The 23,011-nt window shown below is 42.7% G+C and overlaps 1 protein-coding gene across 3 annotated transcripts in view; it reads left to right on the top strand.

Moving 5' to 3' along the window:
* CNTN6 (contactin-6) overlaps positions 1–23,011 on the top strand; it is a 150,174-nt gene that overhangs the window by 78,721 nt on the left and 48,442 nt on the right. For all 3 annotated transcript variants that reach the window (XM_075938670.2, XM_006122484.5, XM_075938669.2), the window contains one exon: positions 22,577–22,704. In XM_075938670.2, the coding sequence (XP_075794785.2) occupies positions 22,577–22,704 (128 nt within the window). The remainder of the gene's footprint in view (positions 1–22,576; positions 22,705–23,011) is intronic.

Here is a 23,011-nt window from a genome sequence, read left to right as displayed (position 1 = left end):
CTCCACTATCTTGCCTGGGATCAATGTCACACTGAATGGCCAATAATTCTCCCAGTCATCTTCTTTACTCTTTTTAAATATTGTCATAACATTGCCCTTCTTTCACTTTCCTGGAACTTCTCCTGTGCTCCAAGATATATTGAAAATCACCATAAATGGTTTAGCAAGTTCCTCAGTCAGCTCTTTTAAAACTCTTGGCATTCAAGTTATCTGGCTCTGCTGATTTTAAAATGATTAACTTTAGTAGCAGTTATTTAATATCCTATTGAGATACTATAGAAAGAAAGGAGTGTTTTTGTATGACATGACTACATCATTCTACCCAAATACAGTACACAAATATTTACTGATAATAGAAGAATGAGCAGGGATAGGAAAAGGAAGAAGATTATCTTGTTGATTTTATCACTTTTGTTTCATTGTCCCCCTTTCTTCCTTTGCTGTTTTCTTTACAGCTGAAGCCATTCCACTGAAATATAATGAGAATGCTGAATTGAATGCATGTAGCATCTTGACCCAAAAAATGTTAGCAGGCAGCTAACATAAAAATAACAGTGCAATAGAAAGCAGTAGGCAAAGAGCCTTTTCTTCTACTTCCCCCTCCTTAGAGAGCTTCGTAACGGAACAAGCCAATAAACCTAATTTCATCATCTGCCACCGACTTCTTAATGTAACGCATTTAGTACAGTAGCTCCTGTGAGCATCAGGTAGGCAAATGAACCATATGTTCTCATGCTTAAGGAAGAATGACAACCTGCATAATAATCAACATATTACAATTTACCTTCTGTATGTTGTCGTTGTAAAAAAAATGTTCATATTGAGCTCCTGGGAACCTTGTTAAGGTGAGCTATACCAAAGGGGATGTGGTACATTCTGAAAATGTCCCAAACAATCTGCCACTTGTACCATTTTATATGGAGCTGTAATAAGCTCAAATCCTGTGAGGGTCATTGATGAGTCCTCTGTCACTCTTTCTGAGTGTCATACTCAGCCCTTGATTCATCCAGGGAAATATCACTGATATTGAGGGCATGAGCCAAAACCAAACAAAATCAGTGGTACTCTTTCCATTGACCTCAGTAGGTTTTCCATTCACCTCAGTAGATGCAGCCCATAAGTCCTATCATGGAAAAGGAGAGTTTTAAGGAGGGTAATGAATTAGTGTTGTGAATGTTTTGGGGGAGCTCCCTTCAAGCATCAGGGCAGAGGGAGAAAGCATGTTTGAAAATTTAACAAGTGCTCCATGGAGGGTGGCATCATGGGAAGATTGGAGGAAGAAGTCGACGTAAGATAGTAAGAGATGACAGGTTAGGGTAGGCAGGCCATAAAGGGCTTTGGAAGTGAACAAATCAGCTTATGCTTTTATGTAACAGAGAAGGGGGAGCCAGTGGAGGATTCTAAGAGAGGGCTGAAAGCAATGGGCTCGGTAGGAAAACAATCTTTGCAGAGGCTTTGTGAATGGGTATGAATGGGGGAAAATTTTATTTGTTAAGATCAGAGAAAAGGATGCTGAATTTATGCCTCCTGCAAGGAGGTTTACAGGATCTGTCAAAAAAGGCTTTCTTTCTTGACAGATCCCCCCCCCCCCCCCCCCAGACTGCCACTTTTTGCAGACAAAGTGCTGAGTCGGCAAAAATGGTGGGCATTTTTATGCTAATTAGGCGTGGGATATTTAAATCCCCACTTAATTTACAATATCAACCTGCCTAATCTGCATCCCTCTACTGACAGAGTGATGCAGTCTAGACATACCCTTAGGGAGAAAGAATCTGTGCCCCTTGACTGGGAGAAACATCCTTCTCATATCTGCATAGCTACCATACCTTCAATTACCACCTGGAATCTCTCCTTTGCCGTGATGCCTCCAAAAAACTTGACAATAGTTAGGCTCCTAGATTGTATGACCGCTGCCTACCACAGATATAGCCTCTTTGTTTCCTTGTAGTCAGAAATCTTTCCGTACCCATCTGTTTTTTCTTGCCTTACCCATAAATTACAAGCTCTGTTGGGCAAGGACTGGGTGTTTGTTCTGTGTTTGTTAAGTGTCTAACACAATGGGGTCCTGGCTCATGACTGGGCTCTTAGGTGACATGATAATAATGATAGTAATAATCATAATAATAATAAAAGCTGTCAGAGGGCAAGGAAGAAGGTGAGGGAAGCTGAGGAGGGAGGGCTGCCATATATTGTCAGATTTCTTTTGGAAGAACTCAGTGAGATTCTGAGCAGATAGAGAAGCACAGGCAGAAGTTCAGGGTCAGCTGGAGGATGCTGTGAATAGTCAGTTGAGATGGCAGGTGGGGAATTCTGTTACATTGGAGGTACAGGATTGTTTAGCTGGCAAGATGGTAGAACTAAAGGAGGAAAGAACAAATCTGTAGTCAGGCCTGCTGATGGTGGAGGGATGGGCATCTGTTCCAGGACCCAGCAACTCAAAAGGGCCCGGGATTACAGTCACTGGCGTTGCTACCACAGGGGCTCTGGACCCTTTAAATCACCAATGGAGCCTCCCACAGAGCATTCCAGGCAGCGCTGACGGCTTCCTGAAGTAGCTGTAATGAAGTCCAAGTGGCGCTGAGGCTTCCTGGGGGAAGCTAGCTCCAACCCCATCCCTTCTGCCTGAGGCCCCACCCCTTCCAGGGGCATTGAGCTCCCCTCACCTTGCCTAGGAGCGCCACAAGGAACCAGCCCCAGTACCTGTAGTGAAATAAATCAGCCTTGTCGTGGGATTGCCACCACCAATGCTCTGCAGCATGAATGCAGGAGCTGAGGAAGAAGATGATGGGGGTGAGCCAGGGCTGACTGTGATGAGAGATAGGGGCAAACTAGTACTGTCATCTGAAAAAGTGGGTTGTGCCCATGAAACCACATGATACCATCTACATCAGTGGTCACCAACCAGTAGATTGGGATCTACCAGTAGATCTTGGAGCCTCTGACAGGGTCTCCTGATTTGGTTGGCTAGGAAGCTATTGTAAGCGGGGGAATGATCCCGCTATTGTGGGGAACTTTCCTGGCTTCTATACACCCCGGTGAAATGAACCAGCGAAAGGATCTGAGTCCCCGCTCCCACTTCCTTTACCCCACGGCTCCCTGATCCTGAGGGCTCCCCCTCCACTCTCCTGAGTAGCAGAGCCCTTGAAACCCCAACAAGGCTGGGCCCAGGTTTCCTGGGGCTTAATCCCTGACCTTGTAGTCACTAGGGGCAGGAGTTAGGGTGTCCCCACTCCGAGGTGCTCTCTTTACACTGCAGGCCTTCTTGGCCCAGTGATCACTTCATAAGGTTCAAAGCAAATACAATTTATTAAACAACAACTGATTAAAGAGAAAAGAATAAGAAAAAAATGAGAATGGTTAAATGAGAACACACAGCCCTGCTCTGTAGCACAGGGACATCAAAACAGCAGCCTGCAGAGTGTAAGGACAGTCCACAGTCTCTTCCTTAGAGGCCCCTTAGAGGCCTTGGATGTGCTGCAGGGGAGGCTGCAGGCTGGACACGCTTGCTCTGGCAGTGCCCACACAGCCTCAAGCTCTAAGTGGCCAGACCCCTCTCCCAGTCCAGAGCCTCTCCCCACACTTTGCAGTTCCCAGCTGCTCACCACATCCAGCTGCAGGCTGTGCTGTGTGGCCAGTCTCTAGCTTCTTGCGTTGCTTCTCTGTTCCTTTTGGCTCTCTGAGCACTGCCAGTCTGCTGCTCAACTCAGGGTCTGCGCTCTTTGAGCTGTGTGTGTCAGGCTCAGCTGCTGCAAAAACTGCCCCTCAGCACACAGCTTGCTTTGCTAGTCTTTCAGCTCCCTGTTTTTGCAGGACTTCTTCACACAGCTTGTACTCCTATTTCAGCTCTCTGTCTTTGCAGGACCTCTTCTGCACACAGCTTGTTTGTTCAGAGAGAGAGCCAAGACAATCCCAGCTCACAGGGAGGACGGGGCCTGGCCTCTCCCCTTCCTCACTGGCCTGTCCAACCTGTCAATCAGGCTGAGCTGGAGTGTTGGCTGCTTTCCATTGTCTCTGGGGTCTGTCAGCCTCCTGAACCCTTCTCCCTCTGAAAGTGGGAGCTGGCAAACCAAAAAACTCCCACAGAGTTTTAGTAAGGGGTAACAGTCCCCTTACACTATCAAGCGCTGGCACTTAAGTTGCCCCTCCACCCACTGTCATGCTGCTCCTGCTCTGCCTTAGAGCTGTCCCCTGGGAGCCTCCTGCTTGCTGTGCAGGGGGTGGGAAGGAAAAGGGGTGTGTTTGGATGTCAGGGTGTCCGTCCTCTCCCCACTCCTATACCCTATCTCCACACAGAGAGAAGTGGATGGAGGGAGCTTGGCAATGCAAATCTCTGGCAGACACACACACAATGCATGAGTGTGACTGTCTCACAAACACACACTGTCCTTCACTTTCATCTCTCACCCAACACATGTGGGGTAGTTGTTACTTCTTTTACTGCTTGCAAAGTGGGTTATTTTTGGTTTTTGACTGGCCTGTGCATTTCTTAATTTTCGTTTCTCTTTTATGCTTAAATTTAATTGTGCAGTGAGTTCTAAAATGCCTAACCTGTTGTGGCTGGCAATTATTCCTGTGGTAACTGCTGCTCCTGGAAGTGGCAGGCATATCCCTGCAGCCCCTGAGAAAGGCTCCCATTGATCAATAATAGGGGAACCATGACCAGTAGAAGCTGTGGTCTCAGTGCCTGTAGATGAGGGGCAGCACAAGGAGCCATTGCTGTACATACCAGCTGTTTTCAGAAGTGGTGTGGGGCCAGGGCAGGAGTAAGCCTGCCTTAACCCACTGCTCCACCTGAAAACCATCTCAGCTAAATGGTGCCCAGACAGAGCCTGCTTCCTGAAGCTCTTCCTGCACCCAACCTCCTGCCCTGGATGGGAGTCCCCCTAGACCCAAACTCCTTCCCAGAGCTTGTACCCTGAAACCCCTCCTGGACTCCAATCCTCCACCCTGAGTGAAGCCCTGAGCCCCTCCCACACTCCAAACTCCTTGGCCCAAGATCAGAGCCTGTACCCTATCTCCCTACCCCAGCCTGTGCAAGTAAGTGAGGATGGGAGAGGAAGGTGGTGGAGTGAGCAGGGTGAGGCCTCAGAGCAGGGGCAGGGCCTCAAAGAAGGGACAGGAAGCAAATGGGGCAAGGGTATTTGGGTTTGTGGTAGATCTTACATTGCACTGAAATTGAAAAGTGATCTTGTGATTAAAAAAGTTGGAGACCACTGATCTACATGTTTTGTTAGTCTTTAAGGTGCTACTAGACTATTTGTTGTTTTTAAGGGTTTTCTGTGTGTTTTTTGTTTTGTTTTGTTTTTTTAAGTGAAGGAAAGTGAGAATGCAGATAATTGGACATCAATGAAAAAGAAAAGAGGGCAGAGAGTAGAGAGGGCTAAACCATGAAGAGAAGTATTGGTTCTGATGGACTGGAAGTCATGGAATGGCTATGTGGCAGAGCATGAGTATGGGGCTTATGAATGATGCTGAAAGGGGTTAGGTGATGATCAGAGATGGGGAACTCAGCAAAAGAAAGATCAGAGAAAGAGCAATATGTGATGGAGACCAAATCAAGTTATTAGCCCTGTTGGAGTCAGAGTCGAACCAGGATGGCACAGGTGAGGGCAAGAATATAGTGTACAGCTAAGAAGTCAGATGTGTTGTCAGTACCCATCTGAAGTCTTAAAGATGAGTGTGGAGAATTCTGAAGAGGGGAAAAGAGGGAGAGGCAGGTGTTGAAATCAGGCAGGAAGACTGATGACAATGAAGGGTTCTTCATAAGAGTGAAATGCAGACCTGCCTGTTTGTCTCTTGTCCTTGGTCCCCATCCCACTGTTACAGATATTCGAATTTTCATTCACAAGTTCCATTTTGACTAGTGTGATTTCATTATAATTATTTTATCTCTTGCATGTTGGAGTCTTTCAATGGCATGAAAGGGATATTAGTATACCAAAATGCACATGCAGCAGACTGGGTATGTTTAGACAACATGTTCATGACCGTCAGGGTATCTCTACCCTGCACACTTATTTTGGAATAAGCAATTTTGAAAGAAATACTCTGAAATAGCTTATTTCGAAGTAGCGCATCTACTCTACAAGAAGGCCTCAAAATTAGTCCAAAATTATCACTCCCCTAGTGCGGATGTGTTTTCTCGATTTAGAGCCCTAGGAATCACTAGGGAGTAATTACTTTGAATGGTTCTGAGGAGGATCTATTTCGAAATAGCAGTGGAGCGTTCACATTACTGGTATTTCGAAATAGCAGTTTCGGAAGAAACGTTATTCCTCATCAAATGATGTTTACAGAAATCAGAATAAGCTGCCCATTAGTTTGAAATAACAGAATTGCTATGTAGACACTCACATTTTTATTTTGGAATAACGGACATTATTCCAAAATAACACTGCTGTGTAGATGCACCCTAAGTGTCCAGGGACTGAAAATCAGGCCTTTACATTTGGGAAGTGGATGAATGGTACTTTCTTGTTCTACATAGAGTAAATATGGTATATTTGTGAGACAGTAGCAGTTTCAATTTTATGTTGACTCTATATACTGGTGGAAGGCAGAATTTTCTGGGAGTGAATTCACTCCCACACATAAGGTATCAGAAATTCCACTGGACCATTGAAATCCCACTTTTGTCCTGAATTAAGGCTATAACTTGATATCAGTACTGAGTCTGTTTTTATCTGAGGCTGCATCTGAAGTTGTAATAATTGGCTGAAACATCATGAAAAATAATGATCAGTGGTGGAATTAGTTCTAATAATAGCAGTGTGGGCACACTGTCACAGGGTAAGTGAGATTTTTCTCTGGAGCTCCTGCATTGTTAATATCTTTCAAAGACAGCAGGATTTACTAGCAAATAGAGGAAATTGGCAGGATATCTTTCTGACAATTATATTTGACATTTACACTTCTACTTTCACTGCAGAATCCAACAACTAGTGGAAGCTGATTCTTCCCCTCTCAACAGCAAGCTATATTATATGTTTTTTCAACTGTGGACTTTTACCACAGGTTCCCAGGTCTGTAAGGACTATGTTTCACTGTGCCCCCTTCACGTAGCGATATTTCTGAGTTTTGGTGACTTTTTGACTCTGAGTTTTGGTGTATGGCTGTTGACTGAATGGGAAGATTATTCCTTCTCTCTTACGCTGATAAAAGGTAATTTCACTATAGCTACAGCTTTCAATAAAATGGCAGTCTGCTGGGTCCATAGCACCGAACAGGATGGTGACACAGGCCTTATCTGAATTGGCCCTTGGTTATGCTGCCTAATATTGATTACTAAATTTGTACTTGGGACTAAATTTTTCTTCCAACAGAGTTGGGCTGAAAAATGATTCTCTCTCTCTCTCTCTCTCTCTCTGTGTGTGTCTGTGTCTGTGGTAGATGAGCCCAGGTTGGCTGTCTTGGTGTACTTTTTCAGTAGTTGCAATATTCATTAATTTTTATTTGAGCAGTCTAGCTAGTTACTTTTCATTTCTAAGATGGAATGTGATCTCAGTTTGCAGTTTGGGTAATTTGTCCATTTACAGACACCCAAGGATTGTATATATTGTCACAACTTTGAGGTTGGGCAAGAACTCTGGCATAGTTTTCTAGTCTTCTCTTGTAAAGAGGAGGGTGGAGCTAGAAAGAAGATGGGACATAGGTAGTATGGATGAGCCTTAATACAGAGGGCACGCATACACTGCCTTTCACCTAGAACTACAGGGGTGTGAATAGCTATGCTCCGTAAATTACTGAGTTGTAACTCTTCTGTGTCATTGTTGTGTGTGCAGACAAGAACAGGTTTTTAGGGTGTGTTACATAGTCATCTTCTAACTGGACCCCTTTAATCTGAACTAAGAAACTTTCATTTCACACCCACAGCGCTTTGGCCCACACTTTTATTTACTCCCAATAGTCTGAACTGTGGGCCAGAGTATAACAGTGTAAGTAGCCTGAACACACATGGAGCCCCGTTTTCTTCTTAAAAAAGACAAGCATGGGGAGTTGCAGTTTGTATCTGTGATGAGGTAAAGATATACTATGGATTAATAATGAATTTCTTATGAACGGCGAACAACTTGTTGGAAAATCACACTCGAAAAGCTGTTATCAATGGACAGTCAAGCTGTAAGGACATATTGAGTAGTATCCCATAGGGATCCAGCCTAGGTCCAGTTCTGCTCAGTATCTTCATAAATGATTTCGAGGATAAAGACATCAAGACTACACTTCTAAAGATTGCAGACAATAACACACTGAGAGGGGTTGCAAGTGCTTTCTAGGATAGGATTAGAATTCAGAATAATTTTGACAAACTGGAAAAGTGATCTAAAATAAACAGGCTGAAATTCAATAAGGACAGATGCAAAATACTACACTTAGGGTATGTCGCCAGAGGCATGTAAATTAGACTACCCGACATAGTCAATGAAGCCAGGATTTAAATATCCTTGGCTTTATTAAAATAAAAATGGCTGCTGCGCCGTGCCGTCTCAGCTGATAGTCGGCACAGCGCAACAGTCAAGACGCGGATCGGTCAACAGGGAATGCCTTTGTCAACCACTCCCTTATGCCTCATAAAACAAGGTTTAAAGGAGTGGTTGACAAAGACATTCCCTGTCGACTGATCCGCATCTTGATTCGTGCGCTGTGCCGTCCATCAGCTGAGCCGGCACAGCGCAGCGGCCATTTTTATTTGAATGAAGCTGGGGATATTTAAATCCTGGCTTCATTGACTATGTTGGGTAGTCTAATTTACATGCTTCTGATGACAGAGGCATGTATTCTAGACATACCCTTAGGAAGAAAAAGTCAGCTGCACAGATACAAAATAGGAAATCAATTTCTAGGAAGGAGTACTGCAGAAAAAGATTGGGTGGGGGTCAACATAATATGTCACAAAGTAAGTATGAATCAATGTAAAACAAATAAACAAAAAGCCATCAATCTGTCATGTATCAGAAGACACAAGGGCTGCGTCTAGACTAGCAAGTTTTTCCGCAAAAGCAACTGCTTTTGCAGAAACACTTGCCAGCTGTATACACTGGCCGCTTGAATTTGTGCAAGAACACTGACGATCTCATGTAAGATTGTCAATGTTCTTACGGAAATACTATGCTGCTCCCGTTCGGGCAAAAGCCCTCTTGCACAAATGCTTTTGCGCAAAAGGGCCAGTGTAGACAACGCGTTATTGTTTTGCGCAAAAAAGCCCTGATCGTGAAAATGGCTATCGGGGCTTTCTTGTGCAAAAACGCGTCTAGATTGACACAGATGCTTTTCCGCAAAAAGTGCTTTTGCGGAAAAGCATCCGTGCCAATCTAGACACTCTTTTCCGCAAATGCTTTTAACAGAAAAACTTTTCCATTAAAAGCATTTGCGGAAAATCATGCCAGTCTAGACGTAGCCAGGAAGTAATTCTTCTCTATTCTACTTAGCACAGTTAAGGCCTCCTCTGCAGTATTGTAGCCAGTTCTCAAGACCACAATTTGGAAAAGATGTGGACAAATTGGAGGAAGTCCAGGAGAGCCACAAAAAAATTATGAAAGGTCTAGAAAATATTACTCATGAGAAAAGATTGGAAAAACTGTATTTAGACTTAAGAAGGGAAGAAGGAGTAGGTTAGGATACAAGTCTTCAAGTATGTAAAATGTTGTTATAAAGAGAAGGTTGATAAATTATTCTCCTTAACCACTGAGGAAGCAATGGACTTAAATTGCACCAAGGGAGATTTAGGCTACACATTTCAAAACACTTCCTAACTGTCAAAGTAGCTAAGCACTGGAACAAATTACCTAGGGAAGTTGTGGAATCTCTGTCATTAGAGATTTTTAAGATCAGGTTAGAAAAAAGCATCCATCAGAAATGTTCCATATGGTACTCAGTCCTGCCTCTGTGCACGGAGTGGGATTGATCCCTTCCAATCCTACTTTTTTATTATGTTATGATTTATCCAGGTGCATCAATGTGCTTTTGTGTCATGTATATTTTGTACTGATGGGAGTGGTTGGTTAACAATGGATCCATTATCCCTTTTTTTTCTTAAAAAAATTAAATCAGGTCAATTCACAAGTTACATCCTGGGTCATATTAGGTTCTTTTGTATGATGAAATGAGGAACTCTAACAACATATCTTTTATGGAAACTTAGTTTGCTCACCATATTGCATTTTGCCTTGAAGCTTTATCTTGCAGCAAAACACAACTCAAGATGTCTGTCTATTTTTGCATAAAACAAATATTTGACTTCACAAATTGTGAATAGTTCCTACACCTTAGGTTATGAGAAAAAATAGTAAAAATAAGAGACCTGCTTTTTAATTAGCAAAGAACAATATTGTGTTATTGCTTATTATGATTGCTAATAATATTCTTTATTTAAATATTTTAATAACCTTGTTCAGTTAGATTTTGTAACTTTGTTTTCATCCAAATACTAAACATTGGTTTTAATGCTATTTATTTTGTTTGCAGTTAATTGTGCCATTTGATTTAGAAGTTCATTAATATCAGCTTGCAGATAAAGTCTTCTTTTAAACATAGTTTATTAAATAGCAATACCATTAGCATACAAATTAATACTCTGAATAGGATAAAGAGGTACAGAGATCATTAACATATAATATAAGCAATTGAGGCTAAGATGGAAGTCAGTAGAATCTTTTAACTAAAACTAAAGCTGTCATGAGGCACAATTCATTCACTTAGCTAAATTTCACTCTGATTTAAACCTTTATAAGTGTCTAATCATTTGACTGCCCTTATTGAAGTTACTTGAGAATTTGGCCCACTTTTCTTTTCTTTCTCATTTTCTGTTTACGTATCCAAATCTCTGTAATCTAGCCTCTCATTTGAATTCTGAACCTACTCAGCTGTATTTTGAAAATGAGGCTATTAATTGGGTGCCTATATATGAATGTGAGCCTACCTTTAGGGTCTCATGGCCTAATTTATAAATGCAGGTACACTGGTCGTAGATGCTGTATAAGTGTTTGCATTCACAAATGGTCAACAATTGTTATTTATGCTTAGAGCCGGATTAAACTAAGGCCTATAAACAAACTACAACATGGATCTCTGCATAGTTTTGGCCCAGCAATGTCACCTCAAGCTCTTTTGGAGTGATGATAGTAAAGGGGGACCCTTCTTTGCAAAGAGTGATACCCTTCACATTACTTATCCCAGCAGCTGGGGTTGATCTGCGTGGATGGATGTGCTGACTCCTCCCACACAGGGTCCTCTATATGGGTGATATTAGTTAGACCAAGTAGACTAGCTGGTCTTGTTGCTAGGAGCCCATTGAAATGTGTGGAATTTTGCACACCAGCCTCAACAGTTATTTCAACCACTCTGCAGACTCAGGCAGATGTTAGAGTTGATTCTGATCGATTCAGAGATTAAAGCTTTTCATCACATTCCAGAGGACTAGAAAATTACTTCTTCCTATCCCCCAAATCCCATTTCCTTTTAATCCTATAATTCCAGGAGTACATTCTCTAGTCATACCTTTACACTGCAGCACTATTTTGAGATACTGCAGGTATCCCAAAATAGACATTCCACATCTTTTGAGTGTGCCCGTTATTTTGAAATATAATGGGCTCGCTATTCTGACATTGCTGTAAACCTCATTCCAGAAGAAGTGATGTTTTGGAATAGCGATTTATTTTGAAATAAGTGCTATGTAGATAGCACCAAATTTTGAAATAAGCTATTTAGTCATTGACTAGAACTAAGGTATGCAATTTGTGTAGCTCAAATCGCGTATCTTATTTCTCACTTTGGATGCAGTGTAGGCACACTCCTAGAGTGCCTATTCCTTAATCCAGCCTCCTTTGTGTATGCAGTTGCCAGACTTGTGCTAATTGTGCATACAAATTGGATATACAGTTTCAGATCTAACTTTTGAAAAATTGTGTCTTTCATTGTCCTAATTGCACTAGGTTTAAATAACGACAATTTTTATAATTAAAAGGCTGTGATTTTGCAGCCCTTAATAAGGAAAAAAAAGTCCCACTCGCTAGAGTAAATACTACAGGACTTGGACCATTGAGTCTGATTTTCTAAAACATAAGTCAAACTTTACACCAGACTAACCAATGATTTCAGAGGCAGTAGGCTGAATCTGTACTGAAGTAAAGCAATGGTGAAGCAGGGTGTATATACAGGCAGTCCCCGACTTACGCGGATCCGACTTATGTCGGATCCGCACTTATGAACGGGGCTTTCTCGCCCCAGAGGTCGAGGTAGCGGATTGCTACCTGCGAGCTCCAGGGCGAGAAAGCCCCGTTCATAAGCTGCTCTGGTGCCCCTGGTCTGCTGGAGACCGTCTCAAGCAGACCAGGGGCACCGGGCGGGTTCCCGCGCTTCTGAGGCTTTGCCAGAGCAAAGCCTCAGAAGCGCGGGAACCCGCCGCTGCTGCGGCTTCAGTCCCGGTGCCTGTGGTCTGCTGGGGACTGTCCCCAGCAGACCACAGGCACCGGGACTGAAGCCGCAGCCACGGGGGGGTCCCGCGCCTCTGAGACTTTGCCAGAGCAAAGCCTCAGAGGCGCGGCACCCCGCTGCCGCTGCGGCTCTGCTCCCGGTGTCCCTGGTCTGCTGGGGGGGGGGGTGCGGCTAGTGTGGCCCCCCCCCCAGCAGACCAGGCTTTTGTTTTGGACCCTGGAGCAGAGCAGCTGGGGCGCTGCCGATTGGTCCTGCAGCGCCGCTCTGGGCACTACTGGACCAACCTGGCAGCACCCCAGTTGCTCTGCCCCAGGTCCTGATTCAGCCGCTGCTGGTCAGTTTCAGCAGTGGCTGAATCAGGACGCCTGGGGCAGAGCAGCTGGGGTGCTGCTGGGTTGGTCCAGTAGCGCCGAGGAGCGGTGCTACTGGAGCAACCCAGCAGCACCCCAGCTGCTCTGCCCCAGGCGTCCCCAAGTCAGCTGCTGCTGAAACTGACCAGCGCTGACTACAGGAAGCCCGAGGCAGAGTTGCTCTGCCCCAGGCTTCCTGGAATCAGCGTTGATCAGTTTCAGCAGCAGCTGACTTGGGGAAGCTTGGGGTTCTTAAGTAGAATCTGTATGTAAGTCAGAACTGGCGGTCAGTTTCAGCAGCGGCTGAATCTGGACGCCAGTTCCGACTTACATACCGATTCAACTTAAGAACAAACCTACAGTCCCTATCTTGTACGTAACCCGGGGACTGCCTGTAGATAACATGAATGACATAGCAGGGCACGCCACGGTTGGAATAATTTAACAGGGTACATATTAGATTTTAAACTGTGGCAGAGGTAATGTGTTGACTCCTACTACACATCCCAGATTTTATTTTCTGTTTACTTTGGTAAACACACATTATATTCTCAAGATCAAGAGAAATAGCAGTCAACAATCTTTTGTTCACTTGAGATATCACATTGGGAGTTGATTTGTTTGGTGCAGTTAATTAAAAGTTGTATATATAATCTCTGCTAGATTTCTTAAACTTTTACTTATGTGTGGCAATTTTAATGAACACTTTTGATGTTCCTCAGACTTGTGCCTTCTGCACAAATATGGCATACTGTCTTTATTTCTGGAGACCGTTAAGAAAATATTGACTCAGGTGAAAATTTACAATGTCCCTTTCATTTTTTTTATAGTCTAAAGACATAAGCATCCAAAGCTAAGGATTCTAGTTATAGAAATAGGACTTTATATTATGTTTATCTCATTTATGAAACAATAATTCTAGAAATAATGGATTCATTCAAGTCTGTAGTGGCTGTGTCTATTTGTTGTGTTTGGAACACAGGATTTTTATTCATCCCTTCATCTCACACAGAATGGTCACCTATTTGCGTCATTCACCTACACTAAAGTACCAAAGCTCAGATCCTGATTAGAATAGGAAGCATGTGACTACCTTTATGCCAGTGAATCATTCTATTCACTTCATTGGCACTAGTTAATGCTCAGATTTCGGCACACACCCAAGTAACTTGCTGTCATAAGGCATCAATGAGAAAAGTTCATTGCACACTTGTCTTCAGACCTATCTTAATGGAGATGCTTTTAACAGATTTACCTTAACTTTGATTCAGTTTGTCCTTTGGCAAATGAGAGTTTATTTGTTCTCAAAAGCTGAATTTCTTGGAGAAGAAAATTTATTCTGTGGTTACCTGTGTTAGACTGAACTTTAAATATTAATGCACATTATTATCTTGTTTGGGTAGCTGGAATTACCTTGACTTTTTATATAAATAAGATTTATTATTACCAAGTTTCATCCCATCCAAACATTGTGAAAAGTTATTGTTTTATAGTAAGCTCTTCAGAAAGCAAAATGGGATCACTTTTCACTACTTCTGATCTTTCTAATCAGTTGCCCCTGGTCTTCACTAGGGGATACGTTCCAATTAAGATATGCAACTTCAGCTACATTAATTGAGTAGCTTAAGTAGAAGTATCTTAATTTGAATTTTGATGCCGTCCACACTGTGGGAAGTCAAAAGGAGCACACTCTCCCTTCAACTTCCCTTATGACTTAAAGAAACAGGACTACCCACATGGATGGGAGCCCCCTCTCAGTTCGAATTAGCAGGTCTTCACTAGACTGGGTAATTCAAACCCTAGAATATCAACTGCAGCAGCTTCAATCTTATCTGTAATGTAGACATGGCCTTGCAGAGAACTTGATCCAGAGCCAACTGGAGAAAATGGAAAGATTCCCATTATCTTCAATGAGCTTTGGATCAGGCCCACAATTTCACTATAAAAGGGTATGTCTACACTAGCTCATTAGTTCGAGCTAGGTAGGGTAATTAGGGCAACCGGAGTTGCAAATGAAGCCCGGTATTTAAATATCCCGGGCTTCATTTGCACGTTCCCGGGCGCTGTCATTTTTAAATCCCCCTTAGTCCGAACTCCATGCCCGCGACTACACGCGGCACGGAGTAGGTAGTTCAAATTAGAGATCCTAATTCGAACTACCGTTACTCCTCGTGGAATGAGGAGTAGCAGTAGTTTGAATTAGGATCTCTAATTCGAACTGTGCCGCGTGTAGCCGCAAGCACGGAGTTCAGACTAAGGGGGATTTAAAAATTGTGGCGCCCGGGAACATGCAAATGAAGCCCGGGATACTTAAATCCTGGGCTTCATTTGCAACTCCGGTTGCCCTAATTACCCTACCTAGCTCGAACTAACGAACTAGTGTAGACATACCCTAACAGACATACAGAAAAATACAAGGAACAGGCCAATCAGCCCAATTCTCTGAATGAAATTGAGGATTTCACCACATTATTTTTCTGGATGTATTTAAATTTTGTTTTGCTTTTCTGCCATGCTCTGTATCCTCTTCCTTTTCCAGAAATAAACTCACACTCTTTGCTTCAACTGCCTTTTCTTTTAGTTAATTATGTATTCAATACCCTTTGAAATAATTATGCCTTTGCTTCTATTTATTGCCAGCTTCCTAATTTGTAGATAATGTGACTTCAAATTCTAAAACCATTTGAAAACTTCCACTGGCTTATGCCATAGTTTCTCTTTGCCAGCATAGATTTTGTTCATGTTGAGTTTCAAATTGGCTGATAATTTAAGCATTACTGTGAGTGAATCCCTGGGTCTAGGATTATCTGACCAACTTCTGAGTGGACAGTAAGCAATCCTGGTAAATAAACATGTGCGTACCCAAGATGCCATGCACAATATACAGTAATCATTTTGTCCAACTGCATGCCAGTCTAGATTTCTATAAAACAATATAGAAGCATATCTGAGTTTGCAGCTACAGTCAGGAAATGAACCATCAGCAGCAGTAATCTCTCTCAGAGAGATGGATTAACTTCATACATTTTACATTAGAATGCAAACAACAAGGAGTCCAGTGGCACTTTAAAGACTAACAATTTTATTATGGCATAAACTTTCATGAGTTGCAACTCACTTCATCAGATGCATGAAGTGAAAGAAAGAGATAGTAGGGATACAGAAATAGGAGTGTTACATCAGTGCTAATTCAATCAGGGTAGATATGGAAAAAAAGGCGAGAATACCTAAAGGGGAAAATTACGTATGATAATGAAGAGAGCTACCACAATACAAATGAATAATAAATACATAATATCTGATTAAACTCTCTAACTCCTGCTCAGTCTGAGTTATAATTCAAGCATGCAGCGTGTGATTATATGGTGATCCACAAGTGAAATAGTCTTTGATTTTCACTATACAGAATGCACAGTCTTTGCTTGTTAGTCACCTAATTCTATTTTGTCACCAATATTTTCTCTTGGCCATGTAGCTGCATATGATGGGAGGGGGGTTTCAACTCACCAGTGTGGCACCTCCTGCTTGCCATCCCAGGGATTAGCTCTGTTCACCAGTGCACACTCTTCTGGTGATATCTTGTACTATCACTTCTGTTCCAGGGTCTCACATCACTTCCAGGACCATGCCACCCTCAGTGTGACACGGCCCTCCAGCTGTGCTGCACTCTTGGGGGGAAGGGGAGTGAGTATCACAGTGTCCAGCCACTATATAGAGTGGCATCAGGGGAAGGACCCAGGTCTGTTCACTATTTTGCCTCCTGGCCCAAGGACCCTGTGTAGATGGTCACTGCTTCCAACCTTCCCTCTGACTCCACAGTAGATTTACCTGTGGCCATAGCACCCTTTCCCTTGCCTCAGAGCCTCAGCCTGCTGATTCCTGGTGTACAACAAGCGCATCCCTTAGCTCCCCGATTCTCTGCCTGTGGCACTGCTCTGTCCTGGGAGCTTGATGTCCTCTGCATGCTAGTCAGACATTCTTTCTCCTTCCTCAAGTTCCAGCAAGTGACTCATGCTGGTCTGCAATTTCCAACCCTGAGTAGCTGCTCCCAGAAGCCCTTCTGTGATTAGCTGCCTCCATAGGGCTCTATTAACTCCTGAGAGCCCAGTGTGGGGCAGGTTCCCCATCACACAGCAATTGCGGCATAGCCCTATTTTAAATGCAAGTCAAGCTTGCAGAACAGAGCCTGAAACGTTTTCCAAAGATGGTTCTTCATACTGATGTACATCCTTCTTTCAAACACAACCCTCACAGCTCTCTCCACAGTTGATTAAGAGAGATACCTGAGTTTCTTGCACTGATGTCTAGCTTAATTATGTCAATTAAAAAGTGCTAGTTTATTCTTCTGTGTCCAGCCATTCTTAGCTGAAAATGTTAGCTAGTTGGTATGTCATTAGAGATAACAGTCTACCTCTTTGTTCATATGTTACTAAGGTAGGTTGATTTTGAACTGTTTTGATTTATGGCTGTTAAATCCAAATTTACTTTCTTACCATGCTACTAACTGTATGCATGTGAATGCACCTCAGCAGCCTCATAATCAAATCAACAAGGATATTCACTTACAGCCAAATCCTTTCCTCTTTCTACTGCAAACCCAGCAGGTAAAACTTTCCCTTCACCCAAGAATTCAGAATGGCTATATACACCACCTGTGGCAGCTCTTGTAACTTGGGGTATGTCTAAACTACATGGCTCCGTCGACGGAGCCATCTAGATTTGTTTGTTTGGCAAAGGGAAATGAAGCCGCGATTATGAATTGTGGCTTCATTTAAATTTAAATGGCCGCGGTGCTGAGCCAACAAACAGCTGATCAACCATTTAAATTTAAATGAAGCCGCGATTCATAATCGCGGCTTCATTTCCCTTTGCCGATCAGCCTAATCTACATGGCTCCATTGATGGAGCCATGTAATTTAGACACACTTGTTGTCCCAAATGCTGCTGTGCCCCTGTACATGACAGCTCAATAGATGGTCTTGTCTGGTCATCCTCTTTCATCTCCTACTGCACTGCATGCTTGTGCAGCAAAATCAAGTGCCTTCATTGCAGCTCCTCATGCACAGGGCATCCCAAAGACTTGTCCATTCTAGGACCAACCCTTTGGCTGCATTAAAGCTCTTGGCTGTTGATAAAACTTTAGGGATGTCATTCAACCCGGTCTGTAAGCTGAGACACTCAAGCTGTGCTGCAAAAGAGCCCCTATTGCTTTTTCACTAGTGCACATTTGGCAAATTCTTTGGCATAGCGAGGCAAGCACAACTACTGTATAAAATGACGTTCTGTGTGGGGAATAAAGAGGCAGATGTACAAGGCACTGGTGGATTTCTCAAAGGGAATATTTTCTACCCTTGACTTTGCTATGTATTAGTGAATTTGTTGACCATCCAAAGATGTGGAAGTGTAGTAATCTTGTCATCAACATTAGTGTGGCCTGAGGCATCGTCCCGCACAATTGATAGTTGCAGCACCCCAGCAGCCTTGGGAAGTACACAGTCATAATACTTTCCATGAGTCCTTCTTGCTCTTGCCAAGGGCAGAGGAAAGGGGGAGGGAAGTGACTTAGTGGGCATCTATTCTTCTCTCCAATCCACTTCCAGTGCTGACCAATGTCTCACAAAAGGCAGCTCTGCAGGTAAAATCTTAATGAATCCATCTTATTTTTCTTCCCAATGTGGCTATATTAAGGGTAGTTATGATCTAGTAATAAATAAGTCCCATTCTAGCTACAAAGTTCCTCTGCATGACATGGGGAGGTTAAATTGACTTCACATTTACCTTCTTTGTTCACTAGTTAGAGTAGTGTATGATTTATAGATGGATTTTTCTAAAGTACTTAAGTGGTGTATAGGGGGGAGTTGGGCTCCTAATTAACTTTGCCCACGAAAGCTTATGCTCCAATAAATCTGTTAGTCTACAAGGTGCCACAGGACTTCTTGTTGTTAATTAATGTAGGCTATGTCTACACAGCGGAGCTGTTTTGGGATACCGCCAGTATCGTGAAATAGTTATTCTGTGTCTTTAAATGCACCTGTTATTTTGAAACATATTTTGAAAAAATGGGCACGCAGTCCTGGCATCCTTGTCACTCTCATTCCACGAGGGTTAAGAGATTTGTCAAAATAGTACTTTATTTTGAAATTTGATGCTTTGTTTCGAGGTAAAGGTGCTGGTTAGACACATCTTTAGGGACCATGGCAAATCTCTCCCTTCCCTGATTTCAGTGGCGTTGAAGAGAATCCGAACCTTTATTTTGCCTCACCTCACCCACCAAAAAAAGGTCATATTTAGGTCATGATCAGTGCTGGAAATAAGGAACAAGAATTACACGTGGTGACAATGCAGATCTGAAGATAAATTTAGTCAGTTCTAAGTCCTATGAAAGTATCCTGCAGTTTCAGCAAGAGCAGTAAACTGAAAGCCCCCTTACAAAACACCCCCCAGAGAGCTAACTTTTATATCCACACCTCATCACCCAGCACACTAAACACAGGTGTGAGAGCTCCCTTTCATTTGACAGTTACTTGAACACAGTCTGTAATAATGTATCTGTCTCCAAGCAAATCAGAATTTGTTCATGCAGTTCACAGAGGTGCTCCACAAAGAGTTAGTATTTGTACTTCATCAAAACTTGGGCCAGATACTGTATTCACCTTCACAGAATGGCTCTTAACTAAATGAGAATTGAAACCAAAAGTAGAACATAGACCATGGTATGTTATGCAGCTAAACACAAGGATATAAATACATGTCGGAATACAAGATCCAATAATATTTTGTATATATGTAATATATTTTATATTACTGCCAACTTCCTTTTGCACTCTAGTTGTTCATTTGCTTTAATAATTTAAATGCTAAATCATCTAAAATTACATTGTAAATATTGAACACCCTGGCTGTGAGACTTATATTCAATTTTTTTCTTATGTGAACTGTTTTTTTTAATCAGATTTATATCTGCCCCTCTGCCAGAAAATTCCGTCTCTTTTTATCTCTAGTATTTATGGCTCCATTTAACTCAGATTTGAAATTAATTTTCCCACCTCTGGATGGTTGCACATTGTATATGTGCCTATAAAAAGACACAGCAAAAAGTCTAATGTTATCTCTCTGTATTCATTAACAGGGAGGTGACACAATGTTGAGTCCTTGTTCAAGCTCCCTTAAAGTTTAACTAGCAAGAACTTGGGCCAAATTCTGCACTGGCTTGCACTCTGAAACACCACATTGACTCAAAGAAATAAAAATCAGTGATGAACCTGAAATACAAAATTCAGGCATGGTACTGTCTTGGGTTTATACTGCTTGAGACAGTTCAGATAAATCGTCACTATTTTTATCTGGTATATATTTCTCCAACTTCCTCCCCACATGTCTCACCATTATCTTTGAGATTCTCATAATATTAGCCAGTATAATCTAGTCAGTACTCACAAATCAGTGCTTAACTGGGCAATGTAAAACACAGCCACTAAAAAGATGATTTCGTAGAAGAAGATGATTTCATAGGGCAATATAACAAAGCTGTGTTTTTTATGTTTTCATTGCCTGTGAGGTGGTGTTTCAGACTCTCCTCTAGCTTGCTAACAACTTTTTGTAAAACTAGCAAAATTACACTGGCTGTCAGTCCTTATATTTCACATCATAAGTGATTTGCCATCTGAGGTCAGGGGAAGAGAGGGGGAGAAAACCCCTCTAGTATAAAGTAACACAATTAGCTCCATTATTGGGATTTTATTTCTTCTTTTGAAACATCCAGCATTGAACACAGAAGGGCACAGAAAATTGGACTGGATGTTTATGGTCAATTCTCGTTTATAGAATCATAGAACACTAGAACTGGAAGGGACCTAGAGAGATCATCAAGTCCAGTCCCCTGCCCTCAAGGGGCAGGACCAAGCACTGTCTACATCACCCCTGATAGATAGTCTGCTCTTTCATATCTCCAGTGATAGAGATTCCGCAACCTCCCTAGGTAATTTATTCCAGTCTTTAACCACCCTGACAGCGAAGAAGTTTTTCTTAATGTTCAACCTAAACCTCTCTTGCTGCAGTTTAAGCCCATTGCTTCTCATCCTATTATCAGGAGAACAATTCTCCCCTTTCCTCCCTGTGACCCCCTTTTCGATACCTGAAAACCACTATCATGTCCCCTCTCAGTCTTCTCTTTTCCAAACTAAACAAACCCAATTCTTTCAGCTTTCCCTTCTAACTCATATTTTCTAGAGCTTTTTTTGTTGCTCTTCTCTGGACCTTCTCCAATTTCTCCACATTTTTCTTGAAATGTGGTACCCAGAACTGAGGCCTAAACAGTGCAGAGTAGAGTGGAAGTATGACTTCTCGTGTCTTGCTCACAACACTCCTGTTAATGCATCCCAGAATCATGTTTGCTTTTTTTGCAACAGTGTTGGCTCATGTTTAGCTTGTGGTCCACTATTGACTCCTGTTTAGCTTGTGGTCCACTATAACCCCTAGATCTCCTTCTGCAGTACTCCTTTCTAGACAGTCGCTTCCCATTCTGTGTGTGTGAAATGCATTGTTCCTAAGTGGAGTCCTTTGCATTTGTCCTTATTAAACTTCATCCTATTTACCTCAGACCATTTCTCCAGTTTGTCCACAGCATTTTGAATTATGACTTTATCCTCCAAAGCAGTTGCAACCCCTTCCAGCTTGGTTTCATCTGCAAACTTAATAAGTGTACTCTCTATCACATCATCTAAATAGTTGATGATGATATTGAACAGAAATGGTCCCAAAACAGACCCCCGTAGAACTCCACTCATTATGGGTATGTCTACACTACAAAGTTAGTTCGAACTAATGTCCGTTAGTTCCAGGAAGGTGTCCCTCCTCATCCTGAAGTTCTGGGTCCACTGTCGGTCTTCCCAGCGCTCCAGGATGATGCGGTCCCACCAGTCGCTGCTGGTGTCCAGATGCGGCGGGGCACGCCAGTGCCGGGGTGCCGCCGCGGCTCCTCCATGGCCCCCAGGGCGGCCAGTCAGAGAGGCAGGGGGCTGACGTGCACCAGGTGGTGCCAGGCAGCCTCAAGCCATTGGTGGCAGGCTTGCAGCAGCAAGTCCAGAAAGTGCACCAGAAGGTGCAGGGCGAGCTCTGGCTCCATGGTCCCACCTGCGGCGGCGTCCCCGAAGGGAAGCACCAACACAGATGGGCGCAGAGACCAACGCTTTGCTGTCCCTCGGCGAGGCTGGCAAGCACGCAGGAAAAGCTGTGAACCGGCTGTCCGGGGGGGTCCCTTTAAGCACGAGCCTCAGATAGCCTCAGATAGCAGCCACACAAAGCAACTACTGACCTGATGCCCTGCCAGAACCGGTTTCAGACGCCCTTAAATGCGCCCCTGTGTCCAATCAGTGTGGACGCGCTAGTTCGAATTAGCAAAACACTAATTCGAACTAGTTTTTAGTTCTAGATGCGTTAGTTCGAATTAGCTTAGTTCGAATTAACTAATTTGAACTAAGTTAGTTCGAATTAGCGCTGTAGTGTAGACGTACCCGAAGTCCTTCCAGCATGACTGTGAACCATTAATACCTAATCTCTGAGAATGGTTATCCAGCCAGTTATTCACCCACCATATAGTAGCCCCATTTAAATTATATTTGATAGTTAAGAGTTGGAACTGAAAAATAATTGGAATACATTTAGTTTGCTGTAGAAAAGTATAATCATTATCACAGTATCTGAATATTAACAATATGATGCTACTTTTATTACAGTTCCTGTACAGGAAGTTGGCACAATATCTGTGTAAATCTATCTATCTGTATATTTTTTAGGATCTTTATGGGAGAGGATGGCAGTCTCAAGATATATAACATTACAAAAACAGATGCGGGAGTGTTCACTTGTATAGCAATGAATCCATTTGGAGTTGCTAGGAACTCAGGAAACCTGGTTGTGAAAGGTATGTTATTGCCTTCGTTTGTGCTTTATGAATATTGGAAATGTACATACATATTTGATGAAACAAACTGGCATGTCAAAGATCATAATAATACTGTTATGATGCAAGATATAAACCAATCTTTATACTGAACCATAGCTACTGAATGGCTGCAACAACTGTTAAAATACTTTGCCTGTCCATAGGGAGTGACTATGCTTTAGTATCATCCTTAAAATGATATTGATAACCCAGAGGGCCTTGGTGAAAGAATTAGGCTTTGTTGTCAATATCTTCCAAATTAGCACTTCTAAGAAAAATATTGATA

This window comes from Pelodiscus sinensis, chromosome 11, assembly GCF_052426305.1.
Source record: "Pelodiscus sinensis isolate ZL-2025 chromosome 11, ASM5242630v1, whole genome shotgun sequence".
NCBI lineage: Eukaryota > Metazoa > Chordata > Testudines > Trionychidae > Pelodiscus > Pelodiscus sinensis.
Note: the sequence above shows the minus strand (reverse complement) of the source record. Positions and strands in the feature narration are given on the sequence as shown.